This window comes from Chiloscyllium plagiosum, chromosome 11 (assembly GCF_004010195.1).
Source record: "Chiloscyllium plagiosum isolate BGI_BamShark_2017 chromosome 11, ASM401019v2, whole genome shotgun sequence".
In the NCBI taxonomy this organism is placed as follows: domain Eukaryota; kingdom Metazoa; phylum Chordata; class Chondrichthyes; order Orectolobiformes; family Hemiscylliidae; genus Chiloscyllium; species Chiloscyllium plagiosum.
The window spans coordinates 31,891,068-31,914,586 of record NC_057720.1 but is presented as its reverse complement, the minus strand read 5'-3'; the positions used below and the strand labels follow the sequence as shown (position 1 = coordinate 31,914,586).

The 23,519-nt window shown below is 40.8% G+C and overlaps 1 protein-coding gene across 6 annotated transcripts in view; it reads right to left on the bottom strand.

The window, feature by feature from the left end:
- The window catches only part of LOC122554273 (BTB/POZ domain-containing protein 19-like), a 154,767-nt gene that overhangs the window by 34,771 nt on the left and 96,477 nt on the right, over positions 1-23,519 (bottom strand). For all 6 annotated transcript variants that reach the window (XR_006312954.1, XR_006312955.1, XM_043699030.1 and 3 more), the window contains exon 5: positions 2,136-2,204. Coding sequence is in view for 4 of the 6 variants with exons in the window: in XM_043699030.1 (XP_043554965.1) it covers positions 2,136-2,204 (69 nt within the window). In the remaining 2 variants the exon portion in view is untranslated. The remainder of the gene's footprint in view (positions 1-2,135; positions 2,205-23,519) is intronic.

Below are 23,519 nucleotides of genomic sequence, written 5' to 3'. Positions count from 1 at the left end.
GGTAGGATGCCATCTAAAGTACATGGAACAAAAATCAGTCAAGCGAGTGGAGTGGTGGAACAGGGAAGAAACCCTGGACATGAAAGACTCTGAACTTCTTGTCCTTTCCCACAGGGTGAGAAAAAACATAAAACTAACTCATCTGCCTGGGCTTATTTCAGTCTCAGTTCCTACTTGGTATTTAGGCAAGCTACAATGGTGTCTGTAAACACCCTTGTTTTTTTCATTTGTTCATGGAATGTGTGCCTCACTGGCTAGGCCATCATTTATTGCCTACTGGGCAGTTGAGCGTCAACCACATTACTATGGGTCTGGAGTCATATGCAGGCCAGACCAAGTAAGGATGACAGATTTCTTTCCCTGAAAGACATTAGTGAACCAGATGGATTTGTTTTTTTACAATCAACGACGATTACATGGTTGTCATTTGTCATTTGCCATTTGTCATTTTTATTGAATTCAAATTTCCCCATCTGCCATGGTGGCATTTGAACCTATGTCCCCAAAACATTATCCTGGGCACTAGCCCAGTGACACTCCACCACACCAACCCCTCCCTACCTGTACCAAAATTGTAGTGACACCATTGTAGGCAAATCTGTGTAATTAAAGGATGATGGGACAGTCTGATTGAGACTTATTGAAAACTGAGAGGCCTGGATAGAGTGGACGTGGAGAAGATGTTTCCAGTAGTCAAAGAGACTAGGACCCAAGGGCACTGCCTCACAGTGAAGAGCCAATGCTTTAGAACTGAGGTGAGGAGAAATGCCTTCAGCCAGAGGGTGGTAAGTGTGTAGAACTTACTGCTGCAGAGGACTGTGCAGGCAAAGCTATTGAGTGATGGAGGTAGATAGGTTATTGATTAGTAAGGGGATCAAGGCAGCAGACAGGAGAATGGGGTTGAGAAACACGCCAGATTGATCAACTGGTAGGTCACGCTCGATGGTAACTTCCGCCAATGTGAGAACTGAGCCCATGCTGTTAGCATTATTCTACATCGCAAACCAACCATCCAGTCAACTGAATGAATCAAACTCAGTCCTGATTAATAGATTGTTTAAAGAAAAATGGAATTGAGGGAACAGGACTCCAACATATCTATTAGTATCAGTACAACTGATTAACCTGCACACAATCTACCACTTATCTGCTGTTAAAACATTACACTCTGCCCTCATCTTGGAAAACGCAGCGCCTAATTTACAGATTACATTACAGTGTGGAAACAGGCCCTTCGGCCCAACAAGTCCACACCGACCCGCCGAAGCGCAACCCACCCATACCCCTACATTTACCCCTTACCTACCACTATTGGCAATTTAGCATGGCCAATTCACCTGACCTGCACATCTTTGGACTGCGGGAGGAAACCGGAGCACCTGGAGGAAACCCACGCAGACACGGGGAGAACGTGCAAACTCCACACAGTCAGTTGCCTGAGGCGGAAATTGAACCCGGGTCTCTGGCGCTGTGAGGCAGCAATGCTAACTACTATGCCACTGTACCGCCCACAAAGTTTTATGACTGTCAGACATAGACTTCTGTACAGGGCAAAAATGAGTACTGCAGATGCTAGAGATTTGAGTCAACAGCGTGGTATTGGAAAAGCACAGCAGGTCAGGCAGCATCCGAGGAGCAGGAAAATTGATGTTATGGGCAAAAGCCCTTCATCAGGAATAGACTTCTGTACAGGTTGTTCTACTATAACACGTTTTGTTAATATGAATTCACTGTAATGCCATTGACGAATTGGGGACACTGTTTCTAAAGCATGAACTTTTTATACATGTGTTGACTGCAATGCGATTACATCACCAACACATTAAGCGCTGTCTCTAAAGCATGGATTTTCTATAATGCGGGGTTGCACAAAAACACAACCATCACATTACAGAAGAACTACCGGTGATTTTTAAAAAATAAATCTTGCTGCTGTGGCAACATATATCAATCAGCAACATATTTATTTCTAATTGTCACAGCTATTTCTCACAGTTAGTGGACCACACAATTGATGGATATTCTGATCTGCATGAGTGGGTTCAGTGGCCTGAGCTTGGTTTCAACAGATTTCATTTGACACCAGAGTCTAAAAAAGAAGTCATCAGATACATTAGCCATTTTCAAGTACTCACTTTGGTGTGTCCTTCAATGAAAGCTAGGCATTTGTCTTTCATGTTGGTCTGTCTGTATGTCACTGCAGCCTGGGGAGATACAAAATAATGATTATTCTACAGTTTGGTTGCTTGAGACAATTGTCTATTCATGCAGGTGGAAGGTGACTCAGGATTTCATTCTTAACCTCAAACGCCCCACCCTTTATAAGACTATACGGTACAGGAGCAGAATTAAGTCATTTGGCCCATCGAGCGTGACCTACCAGTTGATCAATCTGGCGTGTTTCTCAACCCCATTCGCCTGTCTGCTGCCTTGATCCCCTTACTAATCAAGAACCTATCTACCTCCATCACTCAATAGCTTGGCCTGCACAGTCCTCTGCAGCAGTAAGTTCTACACACTTACCACCCTCTGGCTGAAGACATTTGTCCTCACCTCAGTTCTAAAGCATTGGCTCTTCACTGTGAGGCAGTGCCCTTGGGTCCTAGTCTCTTCGACTACTGGAAACATCTTCTCCACGTCCACTCTATCCAGGCCTCTCAGTTTTCAATAAGTCTCAATCAGACTGTCCCATCATCCTTCTAAACTCCATCAAAGTACAGACTCAAGGTCCTCAATCTCTCCTCATACTACAAGTCATTTGATCTCGGGGATCATTCTTGAGAACCTCCCCTGGACCCCTCCAATGCCAGCACATCCTTCCTTAGATACAGAACCTAAAACTGCTCACAATATCCCAAATGATCAGAACCTTATGCAGCCTCAGTGATACATCGCTACTGTTGTATTCTAACCCTGCTGAAATGAATGCTAACATTACATTTGTCTTCCTAACTGCCAACTAAACCTGCATGTTAATATGAAGAGAATCCTGAACCAGAACTCCTTTTGTGCTTCAGATTTCCCCATTTAAAAAACAGTCTATGCCTCTATTCTTCCTACCAAAGTCATAAACTTACACTTTCCCACATTGTATTTCATCTGCCACTTCTTTGCTTATTCTCTTAGCTTGTCCAAGTCCACCTTCAAACTCCTGATTCCTCAGCACTACCTGTCTCTCCAATATGTTTCTGTCATTTGCAAACCTAGCAACAATGCCCTCAGTTCCTTCATTTAGATCATTCATGTATTACATGAATAGTTGTGATCTCAACACTACCCCCTGCAGAATTCCACTCCTCACCAATCGCTATCCTGAAAAAGACCCCTTTTGTCCTCACTCCATGCTTTTTGTCAGTCAACCAATTGGCTACTCTTATACTGTACTCTGCTCACTTTGTTAAACAGTTAGATTTACCCCAGAGAAGCATACAGTGAGGGGAGCAGAGAGCTGGTGACCAAGTAAGTGCTTACATGTTCAGGATAGCAAAAGAGGAAGAAGCACTGTTGTTACCTATCAAAGCATTAAGTTTCAACTCAGTACAGCTAAGCAGCTGACTTATTTCCCCAGATTTTGTTTTGGCACAGGGACAAAAGTAAATTTCCCAAAATTGGGCACATTTAAAAAGTAACAATGGGAGCAGTAATTGGAGAGCTGGAGGAGGAGACAAAGAGTTAGGGAGGGACTTGAAAGCAAGGTGAGAATTTTAAAATTGAAGCAAGGTCAGGCCGGAATATAGGTCAGCAAGCACAGAGGTGATGAGTGAATAGGAGTGATGGGAATTAGAATGTAATCAGTACAGTTTGAATGAGTCAAAGTTTAGTGAAGATGAAAGGTGTCATTTTACAGGAGAGCATATGCACAGCAACTTTGAATGCAGTAATCTACTGAACTAAGCTGCATTAAGTGACAACATGATAACCATGAGATTTGACTTCTCCCAGCAACAAAAGAGAGCAAATATGAAGGGTATTTTCCTCACACAGCCATTTTTTGCTTTTAGACTCAACCAAGACTAAGTGCAACTATCATTATTCTCAGCAGCACGCTGTTTCTACTCAATTACTCGCAATGGAAGATATGGCCAGAGTGTTATCTTCTCACTGAAGAGTTACATAACCTCCAGAAAAAAGCTCCATAAGCAAGTTTAAGCAACATTAAAATTAAAATTTATTTATATTTAATAAAGTATTTTGCTGCTTTAATTCGATATTTCTTTGGGCATTGTCTTCATTGTGCTTAAATCTCAGAATCTTGATTCTTAACCTTTAAAGATAATAACATAATTTTTAAGTGTATGATCTATTTATAACTATTAAATGGGTCAATGGTCAATTGAGTTTCACTACAGTTTTGATGAGCTGTGAAGGTGTGGGTGCTCCGTTATCATTTTGATCAGAATCCAGTTTGAGTCAGGTCAAATGACCGGCACGAGTGTTATAAACCACACACAATCTGAAGGTCAGAACTTGTTCAGTCATATTCTCTTCCATGTGAAGTTCATTTCATAAATAGGAGATAAAGACAAGTGCAATACTTCAGTCTCAAGTAACGCTACCTTTAGAGATTTCATGCATGACCAATTTTAAGTGTACAAAACTCCAATGCCTTAAAATGCCCCAAGAACTTATTCAGCAAAATGAAGAATGACTTAAATGGAAACAGGAAAAATGTAAATGTACATAAATAGACAGCTGAATAAACATAAAGACAGTTAGACATGAATAGAAACATGAACCGATGTAGATGTTGACTGAGGGAAATATAACAAAGAGACAGATTTACAAGTGAATACATCCTAGCTGATATATATGTAAGGAAGACATGGATTTTGCAGTCATCAGTCCAGTTCACTTTCACCCACAAAACATTATTGAGAGTTTGATCCATGTGTGGTAGAATTGCTGCATTGTTGTAAGAGCCCAATAGTTCACTTGTTTCTTTCGTATCAGAGGACCTTTCACCTCCATGTGTATCTTGCCTAACATATTTCTTAATGAGCAAGTCACTCAAGTTCTAAAATAGCTCTGTAGGTCCCAAGGCCAAAGCAAACATCATTTCATTTCATTTCAGTTTGTTTTAGTTTTCACCATTTTAAAGCAGAAGAACAGATTAACTTGGATAAGCAGACTTTATGGGATAAAACGATTATCTGGTCAATATCAAATTGCTGTTTGTGGGACCTTTTTTACACTCAGTATGGCTGTGCTGTATCCAAAATGACAACACTTGCCATAGTGCAAAAATATTTAATTGACTGTCTCAAAATGCTTTATATTCAGAGGTGATAAACAAAGTTATATAAATACAAGTTTTTCTTTAAGTTTCCTCTGGCAAAGAGATCAAACTTGAGGCATTGCATGTGTGTGTTGCAATGAAGTCCATTTTTTATATCCATGTTGTACCATGTAAGCCAGCTGATTATGAAAATTGCAACACAAAAGGAACTCGGTAATTCAATTTTGCCTATCAACCGGTGTGGTACTTGTTGCAAGATTTTCAAAAGGCCACCCAAGAAGGTTCATGGAGGACTCAAGAACAGATAAACAGATTCATTTGGAGTTAAAAGCAAATTACTGCGGATGCTGGAATCTGAAACCAAAAGAGAAAATGCTGGAAAATTTCAGCAGGTCTGGCAGCATCTGTAAGGAGAGAAAAGAGCTGATGTTTCGAGTCTAACTGACCCTTTGTCGAAGCTCACAAAGGGTCAGTTAGACTCAAAACGTCAGCTCTTTTCTCTCCTTACAGATGCTGCCAGACCTGCTGAGATTTTCCAGCATTTTCTCTTTTGGTTTCATTTGGAGTTAGTCTGTTTGACAGAAAGAGAATGTAAGAGAGAGAGAGAGAGAGAGATGGGGGGAAATGAGAAGCAGTCACCATGCAGGAGGTGCACTGGTGGCTGTGCTGCTGAAAAGATGACTGAAGACCATTGGTTATGTGTACTTGGAGCTCAGGAAGATGCCCTAAGAGCCTTTTGATAGTTCCATGTAATTAGGACACAGGACAAGAAGCCCTAGGAGCTGTTAGGTGTAGTTAATTGGTACAGTTAGGACTCAGGAAAAGTCCCGAGAATCAGTAGATGCAACTAAGTGTTGGAGTTAGAATTCAAGAGAAGCCCTTGGGTGCAGGTGATAGGGGTTGGAGACTTGGATGAAGCCTACGAGCAACTCATTGGTCAGTGAAGCAGAGAATGAGATGAAACAAGCCCACAAGACAAGCAGCAGTTGTTCAAGAAGCATTAGAGGTGGGATGAATCCAGGGTGAATACCAGCTTGTTGGAGCTAGCTGTCAACAAAAAAGCTGGAGTTGGCAGTGAAGTGTGCTGGAATGAATATGCAGGATACAGGAAAGTGGAGTCCCAGGAAATGAGGGTGAACTAAAAAAATGTGAACAATCACTGAGACAGACCATAACAGACTGGTTTTTGGAGAGATTCCAAATAATGGTCTCTGAAAGAGAAGAATTGGAATTGCTTATAAGGTATAATTACTTATGGCCCAGGGTGTTGGTATTGCTGTGCGCAATGGGGGAGGGTGGTTGCTGTGAAATTCATAGAATCAGTCTTGACTGTATTTGCCAGTTGATATGCTTGGTGAAATGTTCAACCACAGTTTATCTGTTTTCCGTACCTTTAGGTTCATTCCGGCATTAGAATTTCATTTGTAAATATATTTTACATTCCGTTGCTGTTCTAATTTAGTTTAGTGAAGTGTGGTGTTTATTTTGTGCCTCTGTTTTGTTCGTAAGTATCTGGCATCTCAATCTTTGGTCCCTAGCCAGACTGTAACATAATTCTGGGTGGTCTGGTCTTGGACCTTAGCAGTGTTAAAATGCTATTCAACTGAAAATTTATACTTGGGAATTGAGGTATATTATTAATTAAGGTGTACGTCCTTTAGTAGATTTTAATTTTCAAATGGATTTCAAGTGTGTTATGTTAATTAATGGGTTAGGGCTCATTTGTTTAGGGTACAATAATAGTGACATAATAACACTATTGAGCAGCAAATTATAAACTGATCATTTAGATTGCCTCTTGAAACCAACTTAGCAATTTTTAGAATCAACTTGCTTGCATCTTTCACAAAAATGAGAATTGCTGGAAAAGCTCAGCAGGTCTGGCAGTATCTGTGGAGAGAAATCAGAGTTAATGTTTCAGGTCAAGTGACCCTTCCTCAGAATTCCTGCATCTGCATTCTTCTGAATATCCTTTAAGAATTCCCATAACTTTTTGTCATTCTATAGATATTAATGGGGTTTGGAAGGTTGATTAGCAAACAGTCCACGGTACCATCATCAGGAAACCATAGAGGCCTTTTAAATGTTGTAATTGTACTAGCCTCCACCACTTGCTCTGGCAGCTCATTCCATACATGTACCACCCTCTATTTGAAAAAAACTACACCACCAGTCCTTTTTAAATGCTTCCCCTCTCATCTTAAACATATGCCCTCTAGTTTTGGACTCACCCATCTTAGGAAATAGACCTTAGCGATTCACTCTTTCCATACCCCTCATGATTTTATAAACTTCCATAAGGTCACCCCTCAGCCTCCAATGCTCCAGGGAAAAAAGCCCCAGCCTATCTGGTCTCTTCCCATAACTCAAACGCTTCAGCCCCAGAAACAATCTTGTAAATTGTTTCCGCACCCCCTCAAGTTTAACAACTTGAGGGGGTGCAGAACTCCTAGAGAAGGACAAACAGAATTGTACATGGTATTCTGAAATTGATCTCACCAATGTCCTGTACAGCTGCAACATGACGTCGCAACTCCTATACTCAATGTTCTAACCAACAAAGGCCGTGGATGGAGTAAATAGGAATGTAGTACGAAAGATCATAGGCTGGGCATAGACACAGTTTTCTACAGCCAAGAATGAGTTTGGAGGATATGTGGTCTGCCCAGTACTAGGGTTCTGAACATCTTCTCGGGGTGGAGAGATACTCGCAGTGAGAAGGGGCATGATCTGGTTGTCATGGTCAATATGGGTACAAATGACAAAGAGAGAATTAGGATAGAAGTTCTGCATAGGGATTGTGGGCAGCAATGAGCTAACTTATAATGCAGAAATTCAAAGCTGATAATTTCTAGACCACAACCTGAACCATCAGCAAAATGACAGAGGATAATTAAAGCAAGAGAAATTAATGTGCAGCTTGTAGTCTGGTGTGGGAGAAAAAAAGCTTCAATTCTGATAATAGGACTTGGGAAAGTGGCAGCTGTTTCCACTGGGACAGTCTTCACCTGAACCTGCTAGGACCAGACATTCTTCTGGGGAGAAGAGCCACAGGTTATGGTCCACACTGGTGTCAGTTAGATAGATAGATAGGAAGGGGGATGTGGTCCTGCAATCAAAATTTAGAGAGCTGGTCAGAAATGAGTAACAGGGGGGCTGGGTGACGAGGGGGCTGAGAGAGTGAAATGTTTGCACAGGTGGAAAAGGTACCCAACTCACCATATAACCTATTCCCTTGTTCTTGATTATTTCGATACTTTGAGTTTACTCAATTTTCATTGACACAGTAGTGTATACCTTTATATAATGCCTAAGATGTAGGAGACCATATCTCAGCAACTGAAATAAATTTGTGTGATGGTCAAAGAGGCAAAAGGCAGATGTTCTAACAATATTCACCAGTTATCATCATCAGACCTAGAAGATTTTCATCCAATTTGTCTGAGCTGGAGTTGCACATAAATCCCAAGTACAAAGAGAGAGCTCCAGTATACTGAATTACCCAAAATACAAACACTTTTTCTGCTCTATCCACAATTTTGCTGCATTTAAGTTTATAAGAATTGAAATTCATTTGTAGAACAAATATTATTTCAAGTTTGATTGAATCACTCAATTAATATCTAATTAAATGCATTTGGACTGTTTGTTTCATTTTGGGAACGCGGTCTTTTAAATTATAGTGAGAATTTTCTAATTTTTTTCCACCCATAAATTGTAGCAAATGTCAAAATCCTTGTGTATTTATTGTATTTAAACTTCATAGTATATACTTGAAAGATCATGCTTTTGTGGTGTTTTTTAAAATTTCTGTGAAAGGGAGGAGACAGACAGTCTTAGGTCTATTGTGAATGTCAGACAGAAATAGCCTCAAGCAGCAACAGACACTGGCAGGTGTCCACAAAACCAAAATTGTGTAAATGTAATTAGAAAATTCAGTGTTCACTGACAATAAACCACAAGAATGTAAGAACCTATTTAAACATGTGCCCTCAGGAATGTGTAAACCTATACTTTAACTGCCTTCCCCACACATTATTAAAAAGACAAAGCAAGTTATAGACCTGTTGAGTGAATGCATGCACATTTAGTAAATTACACTTTAGGTATGTTGCCTCCTCATATTTCCATTACCCATACTATTTGTAATTGTACAGGATAGCCAAATGATCAGTTGCCCAGGCAACAGCAGCTCAAAAAGAGATTTTCCATAGTTTGTTGTTGCAATATTCTACAGCTCAGTGTCTCCCTGACATACGCCAATTGAGCTTTGGAAATTATCATGTGAGGATCTGTATTACCAGCAGCATCTTGCCATTCTAGTACACCATGTTATTGATTGAAAAGAGATTTTGATCATCAATCCCTCCTCATTAAATGCCCAATCAGAACTATCCCAGTTCGAGTATAAGAACATTTTCCTATCTCAATTTCTCTTCCCTTGAAAAGTCTAACTCTTCGATTGGTATAGGTCCATAGGCACCAGGCACCCTCTTGCTGAGTACATGAACTTAGCTTCTCTATGTGGAGTTTGTCATATTTTGGGATATTTGACATTTAGAATATTTAGGACACTTTTTCCTGGAAAATATTGCGGTATATTTAATGATTCAGGCATAATTTTAAAATCAATTTGCATGACCCAGACAGACGTATTACTGAAGCCAAGCAAGCTACTTTGAGGGACACTGAGGGTAGTATGATGGCTCAGTAGCTAGCACTGCTGCCTCACAGGGACCTGACTTCAATTCAAGCCTCACGTGACTGTGTGGAGTTTGTACATTCTCTCCATGTCTGCTTGGGTTTCCTCCCACAGTTCAAAGATATGCAAATTAGGTAGATTGGCCATGGGAAATGGAAGTTTACAGGGAGAAGATCAGGTCTGGTTTGGCTGCTCATTGGAGGGTCTGTGCAGAATTGATGGGCCAAATGGTCTCTTTCCACACTTGTAGGGATCCTAAGCTTCTATTCCAAACAGATAAAGTAAAACTCTATTGCTTCTTCTGAGGTTCATCATCCAAGTTAATCAGATATATTAGCTGGTGGTCAACAAATATCCCATAGAAGAGGGGACAGCAAAAGAACATAGGAAATATGACCAGGACTAGGACATAGATTTCTTGAAGCCTACTCTATCAATCAATAACATCATAGCTGTTCATCGGTACGCTCTATTGACAAATCCAAGAAACATTAAATATCTTGAGGGAGTGTACCACCTATCGTATTCCCAACGCCCCTCTCCCAAATCCCTCCTCCCTACCTTTTATCTTAGCCTGCTTGGCACACGCACACCCTCCTCATTCCTGAAGAAGGGCTTATGCCCGAAACGTCAATTCTCCTGTTCCTTTAATGCTGCCCGACCTGCGCTTTTCCAGCAACACATTTTTAAGGAGTATACTTCTGCCAGGATATCTGTTTTACTGATGGCAGTAGTTCACAGACATACTGGCAAGTCACTATATGTGAAGGTGTCAAAAATACTGATTCTCTACTTCCTGGAATTAGAATGAACATGGGACAAATCCCTTGTTCAAGCAACATTAGGTTTTCAACAAAGAATTGTGAGATACAGACTTTAGTTTGGTTTTGGAAACCAAAAATGTAGATCAGTTTTTATGACAAGATGTTACCTGGAAAGAAAATTACACCAAACCCAAGGAAGTGAGTCCATGGAAAGGACTGGGCATTTACCTTATTATTTCTTCCACTTGCAAGTGGAGAAATCAGATTACAGAAAATATCAGTATTTAGCTATGCTTCTGCCTCTTGTGGGTGAATTTCAACGAGTCTGTCTCCATCTGCCTTCTTAAAGTTTGAGAAGTGCATGATACTTGAGGCAAGAGGCAAATCAAATCACTAGAGGGACCGATGTTTACCGCTGCCCAATCCCACCAAATCTTATCAGTGTTTGAGCAAGAAAGTACCACAAAATTCCTAAACTTGGTCAAAACAGCCAATCTGAATCTTCCCAAATAGTGTTCACACATACATTTTCCAGCAGGGGAAAAGTAGGCCATTTAGCTTCTCAAAACTGCACTTCTACCTATTAAGCCTTCACTGATCTGTACCTCAACTTACCTCCCTTTGTTACATATTTCTTGATATTGATCTCAGTCTTGAACATTTAAATATGCTCAGCAACCACTGTCTTTCAGGGTAGCAAGTTCCAGAATGACACACTGACCAGGTGAAAAATGCCCTCGGATTTTATGCCTATACAGCCTAGCCTTGATTTTAAGAGTATGCCAGTTTGTTCCAGATTCCCCTACCATTGGAAACAAATTATCTGTTCACTCTATCAAACCTTTTTCATCATTTTAAAACCCTCAAGTAGATCATCTCTTAAATTCAAATAAATACCAGCCAAATGTATGCAGCCTGGCCTCATCGCTTAACCCTTTAAAGCCCAAATATAATTGCGGAGAATCTTCAATGTTTCTCTTCCTGGGGTAAAATACCTTCCCTGAGGTTCAGTACACACCTGAACAGTGTAAGGCTGACTCAGCTTATGTGCAAGCAGAGCATCGCTTCCTCACTTTTAAAATATAACTCCCTTGAGCTAATTGGCAGCACTCCATTGGACATTTCAATTAATGCTTGTACCGTTCATAAGGTGCTGAGGTTATGTGTACAAGGGTACCCTGGCCAATTTGCTCCTACCCAACTCTGAGCTTCTCACCATTTAGAACATACTCTGATTTGTCCTTCTTAGATTCATAGTTGACGATCTCATTGAACTTTCCCCTGCTGTTCCCCGATGTCACTTTATGGTCATGTTCCTGTGATTTTTCATCAGCTGTTTTGATTTTGCCCCCTAGACCCTTGGGCATTGAAGGCAATTGTAAAGTAAGGGGATATCAGAGAATTCAGCACAAACTGGGTATCATAGAACATAGAATCAAGCCTGGACCTTTTATTTACACTGACAGTGGGCTGTAATATTCCACTGCAAGCTGTCGGGAGGCTCTCACCTCATAGACTGAAACAAAATCAAACACCTCACTGCCACCCACAAGGCACAAGTGTGATGTACGATGAAATATTTTCCACTTGCTTGGTCGGGAGCAGCTGTAACAATATTCAAGAAACTCAACATGATTCAGGATAAAGCAGTTGCCAGCTCATTACTTCATCGTCGAGCTTAAACATCCTCCCTACCTATCATCATGTGCTGCAGCTTGACCCTGGGGTCAGTTGGTTTGTGATGTAAAATAATGCCAATAGAAGTTTCCTCCGGGTGCTCCGGTTTCCTCCCACAGTCCAAAGATGTGCAGGTCAGGTGAATTGGCCATGCTAAATTGCCCATAGTGTTAGGTGCATTAGACAGAGGGAAATGGGACAGGGTGGGTTACTCTTCGGAGGGTCGCTGTGGACTTGTTGGGACAAAGGCCTGTTTCCACACTGTAGGGAATCTAATCTAATCTAATCAGAGTGAGTTCAATTCCTGCACTGGCTGAGATTATCATGAAAGGGTCTCCTTCTGAACCTCTCCCCTTGCCTTTGGTGTGGTGAGTCTTAAGTTAAACCACCTCCAGTCATCTCTCTCTAATGACAGAAAGCAGCTTCATGATCTGGTAGGACAATGGTCACTTTACCTTTTACGTTTATTACAGGTGCAATGTGTACCATCTACAGGATGCATTGCAATCACTTGCACATCTCCTTCAGCAATATCCCACAGCCATAACCACACAGAAGAATGAGATTAGCATGTACAAGTGACTGTTATGAAGCCCCCACCTTCCCCCCCCCCCACCCCAAACAAGCTCCCCTCACATCCATGAAGCATCCATAGAGTCATAGAGATGTACAGCACGGAAACAGACCCTTTGATCCAACTCGTCCATGCCGACCAGAAATCCCAAGCCAATCTAGTCCCACCTGCCAGCACCCGGTCCATGTCCCTCCAAACCCTTCCTATTCATATACCTATCTAGATGCCTTTTAAATGTTGCAATTGTACCAACCTCCACCACTTCCTCTAGCAGATCATTCCACACATGTAGCACCCCCTGCTTGAAAAACTTGCCCCTTAGTTCCTTTTATATCTTTCTCCTCTCACCCTAAACCTATGCCCTCTAGTTCTGGACTCCCCAACCCCAGGGAAAAGACTTTGTCTATTTACCCGATCCATGCCCTTCGTGATTTTATAAGCTCCAGGGAAAACAGCCCTAGCCTATTCAACCTCTCCCTATAGCTCAAATCCTCCAACCCTGGCAACATCCTTGTAAATCTTTTCTGAACCCTTTCAAGTTTCACAACATCCTTCTGATAGGAAGGAGACCAGAATTGTACACAATATTCCAAAAGTGATCTAACCAATGTACTGTACAGCCACAACATGACCTCCCAACTTCTGTACTCAATACTCTGACTTAAACAAATAATTCCTGATCATGGCAAACACCATGGGAGTATGCTCAGCACATGAACTGCATTAACTGCAAAAGATAACAACCATCTTTTCACAGACAATTGGCGATGATGCACCACTATATATTGCCCATATCCCTAGAATAATAAGAAAATAATATCTTTGAGTTCTCATGGTGCAGTGGTAATGTCCTTATGTCTGAGCCAGGAGGCTGGGTTGCAAATCCACCTGCTCCAGAGGAATGTAATAACATTTCTAAACATGTTGTTTGCAAACTAAAAGAAAATAATCTCGGAGTGACTCATTACATCTCAGGCTGTCATTAACTGAAATAATGACAGAATGCAGTGTTTTTGCCTCACTAAATGTTAAATGAAGAAAGGATAGCCTTTGAAAACATTTTTTAAAAAAGGAATTGAGTGTCTAATCATTTTTCTTTCCTGAACAAGTAAATTGCCTTGACATTGTCAGAATTCAGTGGTGCCAGATCACCAGATGCTCCATACTTGAGACTTTTTTTTAATGTTGGCTGCAACCCTGGTTTCCATGGTGAGTTCTCAGAATAAGACAAGTGTTGTCTCACTGCATTACATTATAATTTTTATCTTCCCAGCAGTAAAGAGCACAATTTCTGTTGAGACAAGACAGACATTGTGGACAATACAGTCAATAGTGGATATGAGTTAAAGTTCTGAGTTCTCAATCTTTTTACCAGTGCATCCCCTCAGAATGTGATAAAGTTCACTAGCGTCTTCAACTAAATTTCCAAAAAATAATATGCTGAATGTTTCTACTACTGAATGTGAATAATATTCAATGACAAACCTGTTACCGCCCTTTACATGATTACCCAGTTGCATATTTTTATAAAGAGCATTGAAATGCTCCAGAAAGAACTATTTGTATAGACAATTATAATATTGCACCAGTTCTACCAATCTAAAACTAATTCCACAAAATATCTGGAGTCGAGTACTATTTGAGTACCATTAAGTGCCAGAGATAAAATCAAGCACCATAATGTTAATGTTAATTTATATCACCAAAATGTTAGTTTTTGTAGTAATGGCAGAAAAAGCTGGTCAAATGTTTCATAATGCATTTGTAGCTTTTGTACAGCCAGTGATACATAAGGCATACAAAACATCTCAAAACTCACTAGCAAAACATGTGCTAGTTGCTAGCTTTTCCTGGAAATGGTCACTAGCCTGTCAAAGGCAAGACCATGGGGGGCATTGCTCTGCGTCAAGCATGGAAGAGCAGGAAATTGTCCTGTTCTTATCTTCTGTCATAGGCATAGTAGAGGGACTTACAGGTCGACAATCTTTATGGTCATATTCTGAATATTCTTTCCTTCGACATTAAGTTCTGGAGTGGGACCAAAACCAGAGCTTCTGGCTCAGAGTCAGGGACACTATCCACTATCCACCGTAAGGTCTCTATTTATACTTCATTTAGTGCCTATTAATTTGAGGTTACCAATTTTAAAAATATTTGTTCAATTTGATGATCATATTTATTCAACATGATCTATACATTTCTTATAAGACTGTTGAGTAGGAATTGTGGTTTCAGGCATGATGTTCTCACAACTTTTATCACACTATAAATGATATTTATACTGAGATGTTTTCATTTCTTACTGTAAAATGTCAAACCACAAAAGCAAACTACACTGTTTTTCAACTAGTGCCATGGGCTATTTTAAATCTGACAGGGCAGACAGAACTTCCAAAATGGTTGCTAAATTTGTTTAATACATAAAGGTAGGTAGAAATGTAAGTTGTGAAGAGGGCACAAGAAGGCTACAAGAATATAGCTAGGTTAAGTGAGCAGACAAAGATCTGGAAAATGCAGTATTATGTAAGAAATATGAAATTGACTATTTTGGCAGAAAGGAAAAAACAACCAAAAGCATATTGTCAAAATGGCAAGAAACTGAAGAGCTCTGATTCACCGAGGAGTCTTGGTGTACTAGTACTTGAATTACAAGAGGCAACTTTACAAGTACAAATAATTAGGAAAATGAACAAAATGTTATTATTTATTGTGAGGGGAATTTAACACTAAAGTAATGAGGTCAACTTTCAATTATACAGGGCACTATGAGAACATATCTGGAATATTTGTATGTAGTTTTGGTCACTTAATTTAAGGAAGGATATAAAAAATGCAAAGGAAGCACTTTAGTGAACATTTATGAGACTGATACCTGAAATGGCAGATTATCTTTACAGGCAAGGTTGGACAAGCTGGAGTCTTAAACAAAGTAAAAGGCAACTTGAATAAAACATAAAAGATCCTGAGGGATCTTGACAGGGTAGATGTAGAGATGATGTTTCCTCTTATGGGAGAAGCCAAATACTACTTTAAAAGGTAAGGAGTCACCCATTTAAAACAGAGGTCGGCAAGTTTTGTTTTCTCTCAAGGGTCATGAGTCTTTAGTATTTTGTTTCTGAAAAGATGGTAGAAACAGAGTCTTTGAATATAACTCTCACAACATCAACTCATTTCAATGATTTCAGTGTCTAATAGTAAGAACCATGTTGTTTATTGATGGGACACATTACCAGGAGCCAATATCACAAAGCTAGCCGACACCTTGTAAAGAGTTGATGCATTGTGGTGCGAGCAGGCTCTGGAAGTCATTGGCAACTCTGAATAAAAGCCCAAAATAAGAGAGCATGAATTGATCTGAAGGATTATTAGCTACCATTTCTGTCAACTCCAGCAGAATGCCACTACCAGACACACATTCCCGTTCCCTCCCTTGTCCGTCTTCTGCCATTTGGCTCATCAAGTGTGCTCCACCATTCAATCATGGCTGATAGGTTTTCCAACCCAAATTTCCTGCTTTTACCCCTTAACTTTTGATCCCAAGGCTGACCTTTACTCATTCCTTTGCCATTTCATCCGGGATATCCTGGTCCATTCTTCTTTCACTCCCAACATGTCCTCACACCTCCATGGCATCTTCCCATGCAATCACAGAAGGTGCTATATCTGCCTGTTTACTTCCTCCTCCTCACTATCCAAAGCCCCAAACACACCTTCCTGTTGAAACACCTGCACTTCACTCACCTAGACTACTACGTTTGCGGCTCACAGTGTGGGCTCCTCTACATTGGGGAGATGAAGTGCAGACTGGGTGACCGCTTTGCAGAACACCTATATTCTATCGGTAAAAATGACCCTGAGCTTCTGGTGCCTGCCATTTCAACACACCATCCTGTTGCCTGGTCAAAATTTCTATCTCAGGCTTGCTACAGTGCTCCAGTGAAGCTCAGTGCAAGCTGAAAGAACAGCACCTCATTTTCTGCTTGAGAACTTTGCAACCTGCAGGACTCAATATTGTGTTCAATCAGTTTCGGGCCTAAGCACCTTCCCCCATGTCCTTATCCTAACCCCCACATACCAAGAATTGTCATCACATAGGCTGCTCCTACTAACAACCACTGTCAGCCACTAATGGGCCCCATTAGTAGCTATTCATAAGACTATAAGACATAGGAGCAGAAAATCAGGCCATTTGGCTCATCAAGTGTGCTCCACCATTCAATCATGGCTGATAGGTTTTCCAACCCAAATTTCCTGCTTTTACCCCTTAACTTTTGATCCCAAGGCTGACCTTTACTCATTCCTTTGCCTGCCTGACAACTTTTGTCTCGCTCGCTCTCTCTCTCTCCTCCTCCCCATTTCTCTAGCACATATGCCAACCTTTCCTAATTACAATCAGTTTTGAAAAAGTGTCATTGGACCCGAAACATTAACTCTGATTTTTCTCTACACATGCTGCCAGAGGTGCTGCATTTTTCCAGCAGTTTCTGATTTTCAGCAGCTGCAATCCTTTGAGTTTTTTTTGTGTAGCATGAATACTTTACTGGAAGGTAGTTGGAAGTGATGGAACAGAGGAGAAGTAACATGTCCCTGCAGGGGGCCAGGTGGGCCTCCGCATACACGTTTACATGGCAGTGGGGTCAAAAGCTGTGGAAGTCACTGCTTGGATTATAGCCTTGAGGAGCTGGATTCAATCAAACAAGAAATTCAATGGTGTCAAAAGTATAGTGACAGCACATTCAATATCACATCCTACCAACCATTAAATAGCCTCAAATCCTGCTCAAATTACCACACTCCTTTTATTCACCAACTATCAATGTCTTTCAATCAAGACTCACAATAATATGTTCCACTGCACCCTCACATACCTAGAACAGCTGCGAGCCTCACACCCACATCTCACTTGCTAGCTATTCAACCACAGAAGCCACATCAGCCAAGCACATTGTCTGACATTCAATGACACACTGTCTCCTCTCTTGCAGGAGAAGGGAGCGTGGGTAGGCCATTCAGATCATTAGAACTTTAATTAAGGCACACTTGGAATATTGCATGCAGTTCTGGTCACCATGCTACCAGAAGGATGTGGATGTTTGGGCAAGGGTACAGAAAAGGCTCACCATGATGTTGCCTAGAACAGGGGATTTTAGCTATGAAGAAAAGTTTGCTCGACTGGGTTTGATTTCACTGGAAAGTAGGAGGTTGAGGAGAGACCTAATTGAAGTTTGTAAGATTGTGAATGGCACAGATAGAGTGGAAAGTATGAGGTTTTTTCCCAGGGTGGAGGGGTCAATTACTAGGGGACACAGGTGCAACGGGGAAAGTTTAAAAGAGATGTGAAGGCGAGGATTTCACACAAAGGGTGGTGAGTACCTGGAACGTGCTGCGAGAGGTGGTGGTGGTAACAAACACAATTGCAGCACTCAAGAAGCACCTGGATGAATACATGAACAGGAAGGGAAAAGAGGGATACGGATCCTGTAAGTGAAGACAGTTTTAGTATGGAAGGGCAAAATGTAGTGGCTTGGAGGGCTGAAGGGCCTGTTACTGTGCTGTATTGTTCTTTGAGTTTGCTCCACCATCTTAAGATCACGGTCAGGCTGATTGTGGACTTTCATGCCTCTCCTTCATGATTCACAACACTTTTATTGATTAAGAATCTAACTCTGCCTTGGCTACGATCAATGACCAAATCTTAACTGCTCTCTGTGGAAGACTAATGATCTTGTGAGAGACAAAAACTCCTCATTTTGGTCTTAATTGGGAGGCTCTCATTTTTAAGCCGTGTCCTCTGGTAGTAGACTTTCCTACAAAATCAATCATCTTCTCAGCATCTACCCTATCCAGTCCCCTCAGAATCTTTACTGTTTCAATCAGATTACCTCTTGCTCTACTAAACTCCATGAAGTATAGCTCAATCCTAGAAAACATTCCCTCAAATGACAAATCCTTGGTTCTAACAATCTAACAATCTAGTGAACCTTTCTGAACTTTTTTTTATTGCAAAAATATACTTTATCCACACTATTTCTATTGAAAGTATATATCTCCTGAAGTAAGGAGATTGGAACTGTATACAGTACTCTAGGTGTTGTCTCATTAATTACCTGCATAGTTGTACTGAGATTTTCTACTTTTATAGTAAGTTCTTGTTTTAAGTCACTCCCCTTGACATTGTTTTAAAGTTGTTTATTCTGTTGGGTCTGTGGGCAGCATGGTGACTCAGTGGTTAGCACTACTGCCTCACAGCACCAGGGACCTGGGTTCGATTCCACCCTCGGGTGAGTGTGTGTGGAGTTTGCACATTCTCCTCATGGGTTTCCTCCAGGTGCTCCGGTTTCCTCCCACAGTTCAAAGATATGCGGGTTTGGTGGACTGGCTATGCTGAATTGTTCAGTGTCCAGGGATGACTAGGCCAGGTGGAGTAGCCTTGGAAAATGCAGGGTTACAAGGGTTGGTGGGGGGGTTGAGTTTGGGATGCTCTTTGGAGGTTTACTGTGGACTTGATGGGCCAAATGGCCTGCTTCCACATTGTAGGGCTTCTATGATTCATCCAATTTGTGTTGGTTATTTACATGTTGTGTCAATGTTGTGCATCAGCGTGAGGATGACTTGTAACACGTGTATACGTTTGCGAACAGAATCCTACTGACAAGTATCTGAGGAAATTCAGAAGAAAAATACTGGAAACCTATCTAAGAGAGATTGAAAGGCTTGGGTAGCCATCTGTGACAGGATTAAACATTTTATTCAAAAGGGGAGTGAAACTTGCAGAGATAAATGGAGATGGGGAAACATAATGCAGCATTTCATGACAGGAAAATTACCAAATGAAACATCTTTAATGCATTTAACTGTAAAACTGGAGAGCTGGCTGAAGAAAGGCTTGAGGGGGACAAGGTTTCTGAATTTCACAGAAAATATGGCAGAGACTTTCTGTGGAGTTTCAGGAGATGGTGAAAGAACTTAGAGGCCTCACCTCAGCTTTTAATTATCAAATAATCAAATTATACAGTACAGAAAGATGCCAGTCAGACTATCATGTCTGTGTTGGTTCTTTGAAATAACTATCCAACAGCATATATTTTCACTCACTAGCTCTTTCCCCACAGCTTTCCAATGTTTTCCTTTCAACTTACACAGTATTTTTCAATGTTCAGTAACTTATTTTGTTGTGCAAGTTATTTTATGTGGTAATGTATAGTGCTGCAAACACATGAAACAGTATTTCAACTTATTCATTAGGTTTTCCAAGTGAGAAATGTCCAACTTGAACACAATTTTCTATTGTGAACCCACAATTCACTTGAAATTATTCCACTTAAAGTCAAGTTTTCTGGACTTGCTGTTTAGTGCATCCCTATTATAATAAAGGCCAACATTCCACTTGCCTTCCTAATCAATTGCTGTACCTGAATTCTAATGTTTTCATGATTCGTGTATAATGTCACCCAGATCCCTCTGCAGTGAAGAAGTCTGCAGTCTTTCTCTATTAAAATAATAATCCACTCTTTAATTCTTTTTGTCAAAGTGAGAAATCTCCCACCTTCCCACTGTATAGCCAATCTGCCAATTCTTTTCCCCCATTCACTTGAATTATATATATCCTTTTACAGACTCTACATCTTCATCACAACTTATTTTCATACCTATCTTTATATAGTCAGCAAACTTGGCTGCATTACAGTCAATCATCATCCATTTCATTAATTTTATATTGTAAATAGAGTCACAGAGTGAGACAGCACTGAAACAAACCCTTCGGTCCCACTTGTCTGTGCCAAACAGATTTCCTAAACTGATCTAGTCCCATTTGTCAGCATTTGGCCCATATCATTCCATACCCTTTCTATTCATGTACCCATCTAGATACCATTTAAATGTTGTAATTGTACCAGACTTCACCACTTCCTCTCCCAGCTCGTTCCATACATGCACTACCCTCCAGGTGAAAAAGTTATCCCTCAGGTCCCTTTTAAATCTTTCCCCTCTCACCTTAACCCTATGCACTCTAGTTTTGGATTTGAGACCCCAGCACTGACTTCTGTGACACCCCATTAGTTACAGCTTATCAATCTAAAAATAACCCATTTACACCCATCCTGTCAATTAGCCAATCGTCTATATTAATATATCACACTGAACACCATGCATTCTTAACTTGCGTAGTAAGCTTTACATGGCACCTTATCAAAGGCCTTTTGGAAATCTAAATACATTACATCTACTGGTCTACATTTACCTGACCTGTTTGTTACATTCATAAAGAATTCTAATAAATTTGACAGGTATGATTTTACAAAACTGTGCTGACTCTGCCTGACTGCATTATGATTTTGTAAGTGTCCTGTCATTCCTTCCTTAGTAATAGATTCTAACATTTTCCCAATGGCAGATGTTAGGCAAATTGTTACTTGCTTTCTGTCTCCCTTTTTTCTTAAATACTGGCATTACATTTGTGGTTTACCAACCAGCTGGGACTTTCCCAGAATCTAAGCAATTTTGGAAGATTACAAGTATTGTATCCATTACAGCCACTTCATGCAAGACCCTAAAATGCAGGCCATCAGGTCCAGAGAACTTGTCAGCTTTTTATCTTATAGTTTTCTTGGGGGGGGGGTTACCTCTAGCAAACATGACATTTTTTAATTTCTCCCTCCTTTTTGCCCTCACTTTTCTGTCTTTCTTGGGATAATTTTTGTGTCTTCTACAAAATACTTATTCAACATTTCTGCAATTTGCTTGTTTTCTTTTATTAATTTCCCAGGCTCACCCTCTGAGAGAAGAATACTCACTTTAACTACCCTTTTCCTTTTTATATATTTGCAGAAACCTCTACTGCCTCGAATGGCGGGGCACATGTACAGTTGGTAGAAGCTGCTGGGTGGGGTGCTGGGAGGGATGTGGCTCGGGGATCACAGCAGTCGTTGGTGGGAAAGGGTTATCAAGCTTTTGTTAAGTGTTAGTTTCCATATTTGAATAAGAAAATGCAAAAAGAAATGAAAGAAAAAGTGAAAAAGAAAAAGAAAAAGGAAAAGTTATCTTGTGGTCAGAACTGATCCCAGAGCCTTGTTTTAATGACTACAGCTGGCAAAGTTGTGAATGAGGAATCCCTTCATGTAGTGTGAGCCTCAAACAGGCACTGGCTCCCTTATATGCATATGCAAAAAGCATTTATTGCCCAACTTAGGCATGAGTGGAGAAGATCTTCTTTTTGCATCACTGGTATCGTTGATGGCGCACTTCTAGATGAAAATGAGTCCACCCTTTCTGCTTGCCATATTTAAAACTTAATAGGCCAGTTAGCAATCAATCACACCTTGATTCAAAAGCTAGAAAATAAGACTTGTAGTTGATGTTCCTACGCACATCATTTTTGGGCAGTACACCAAACAATTCAGGTTGTCACGAAAAGAGAGAAGAAAATCCACAGAAGGAATGTAGGTACAGTCAGAAAATTAGAAGAACTCCAGATGCTGAAAAAAACAGAAATTACCAGAAAAACTCAGCAGGTCTGGCAGCAACGGTGGAGAGAAAACAAAATCAATGTTTTGGGTCCAGTGACCTTTCTTCAAAACTGATGGTAACTAAGAAACGGTTGATATTTATGCAGAAGTAGGGATGGGGAGTAAATGATAGATGGAGACAGAGCCCAAAGGCAGAGAGAAAACAGTTGGACAAAAGAATGGATAAGATCAGTCTGGGGGGACACTTAGCTGCTAATGGGGATTATTAGGAGATGACAATGAGTTGTGTGTGGTCGCAGCCCATGTGATGACAAAGCCCGATGTGTGGGGAATGGGGTAAGGAAGAAGGTGCCTCAAGCCCTAAAAATTGTTGAACTGCGGCACGGTGGCTCAGTGGTTAGCACTGCTGACTTGCAGCATCAGCGTCTCAGGTTCGATTCCAGTCTTGGACAACTGTCTGTGTGGAGTTTCCACATTCTCCCCATGTTTCCTCCGGGTGCTCCATTTCCTCCCATAATCCAAAGGTGTGCAAGTCAGCTGATTTGGCCATGCTAAATTGCCCATAGTGTTAGATGCATTAGTCAGAGGGAGATAGGTCTGGGTGGGTTACTCTTCGGAGGGTCGGTGTGGACTGGTTGGGCCAAAGGGTCTGTTTCCACACGATAAGGAATCTAATTTAAACTATATCAAGTCCAGAAGGCTGCTGAGTTCCCAAGCAGAAAATGACGTGTAGTTCTTCCAGCTTGCACTAAGCCCTGCTGGAGCACGACAGCAAGCTTGAGACAGAGATATTGGCCAGAGAACACGGCGGTGTGTTTAAGTGATAGGCAATTGGAAGATCTGGGTCTTTTTCACAGACAGAACGTAACAGTCAGTGTGGGTGAGAGGTTACTTAAACTGTCTTATGATTGAGTTCAAACATTATGAAATATAGATAGGAAAGTGCTGCCCACTGCCCAGGTACCGTCACCATTTTACGACTGCAATGGAACTTTACACCTACTTATCAGAAGGCACTGTACTCAAAACATTTGCTGTAATGTAAAACTAGATGACAAAGGGAAAGTGAGAAACAGTACTTAACATGCAAATGTATTCC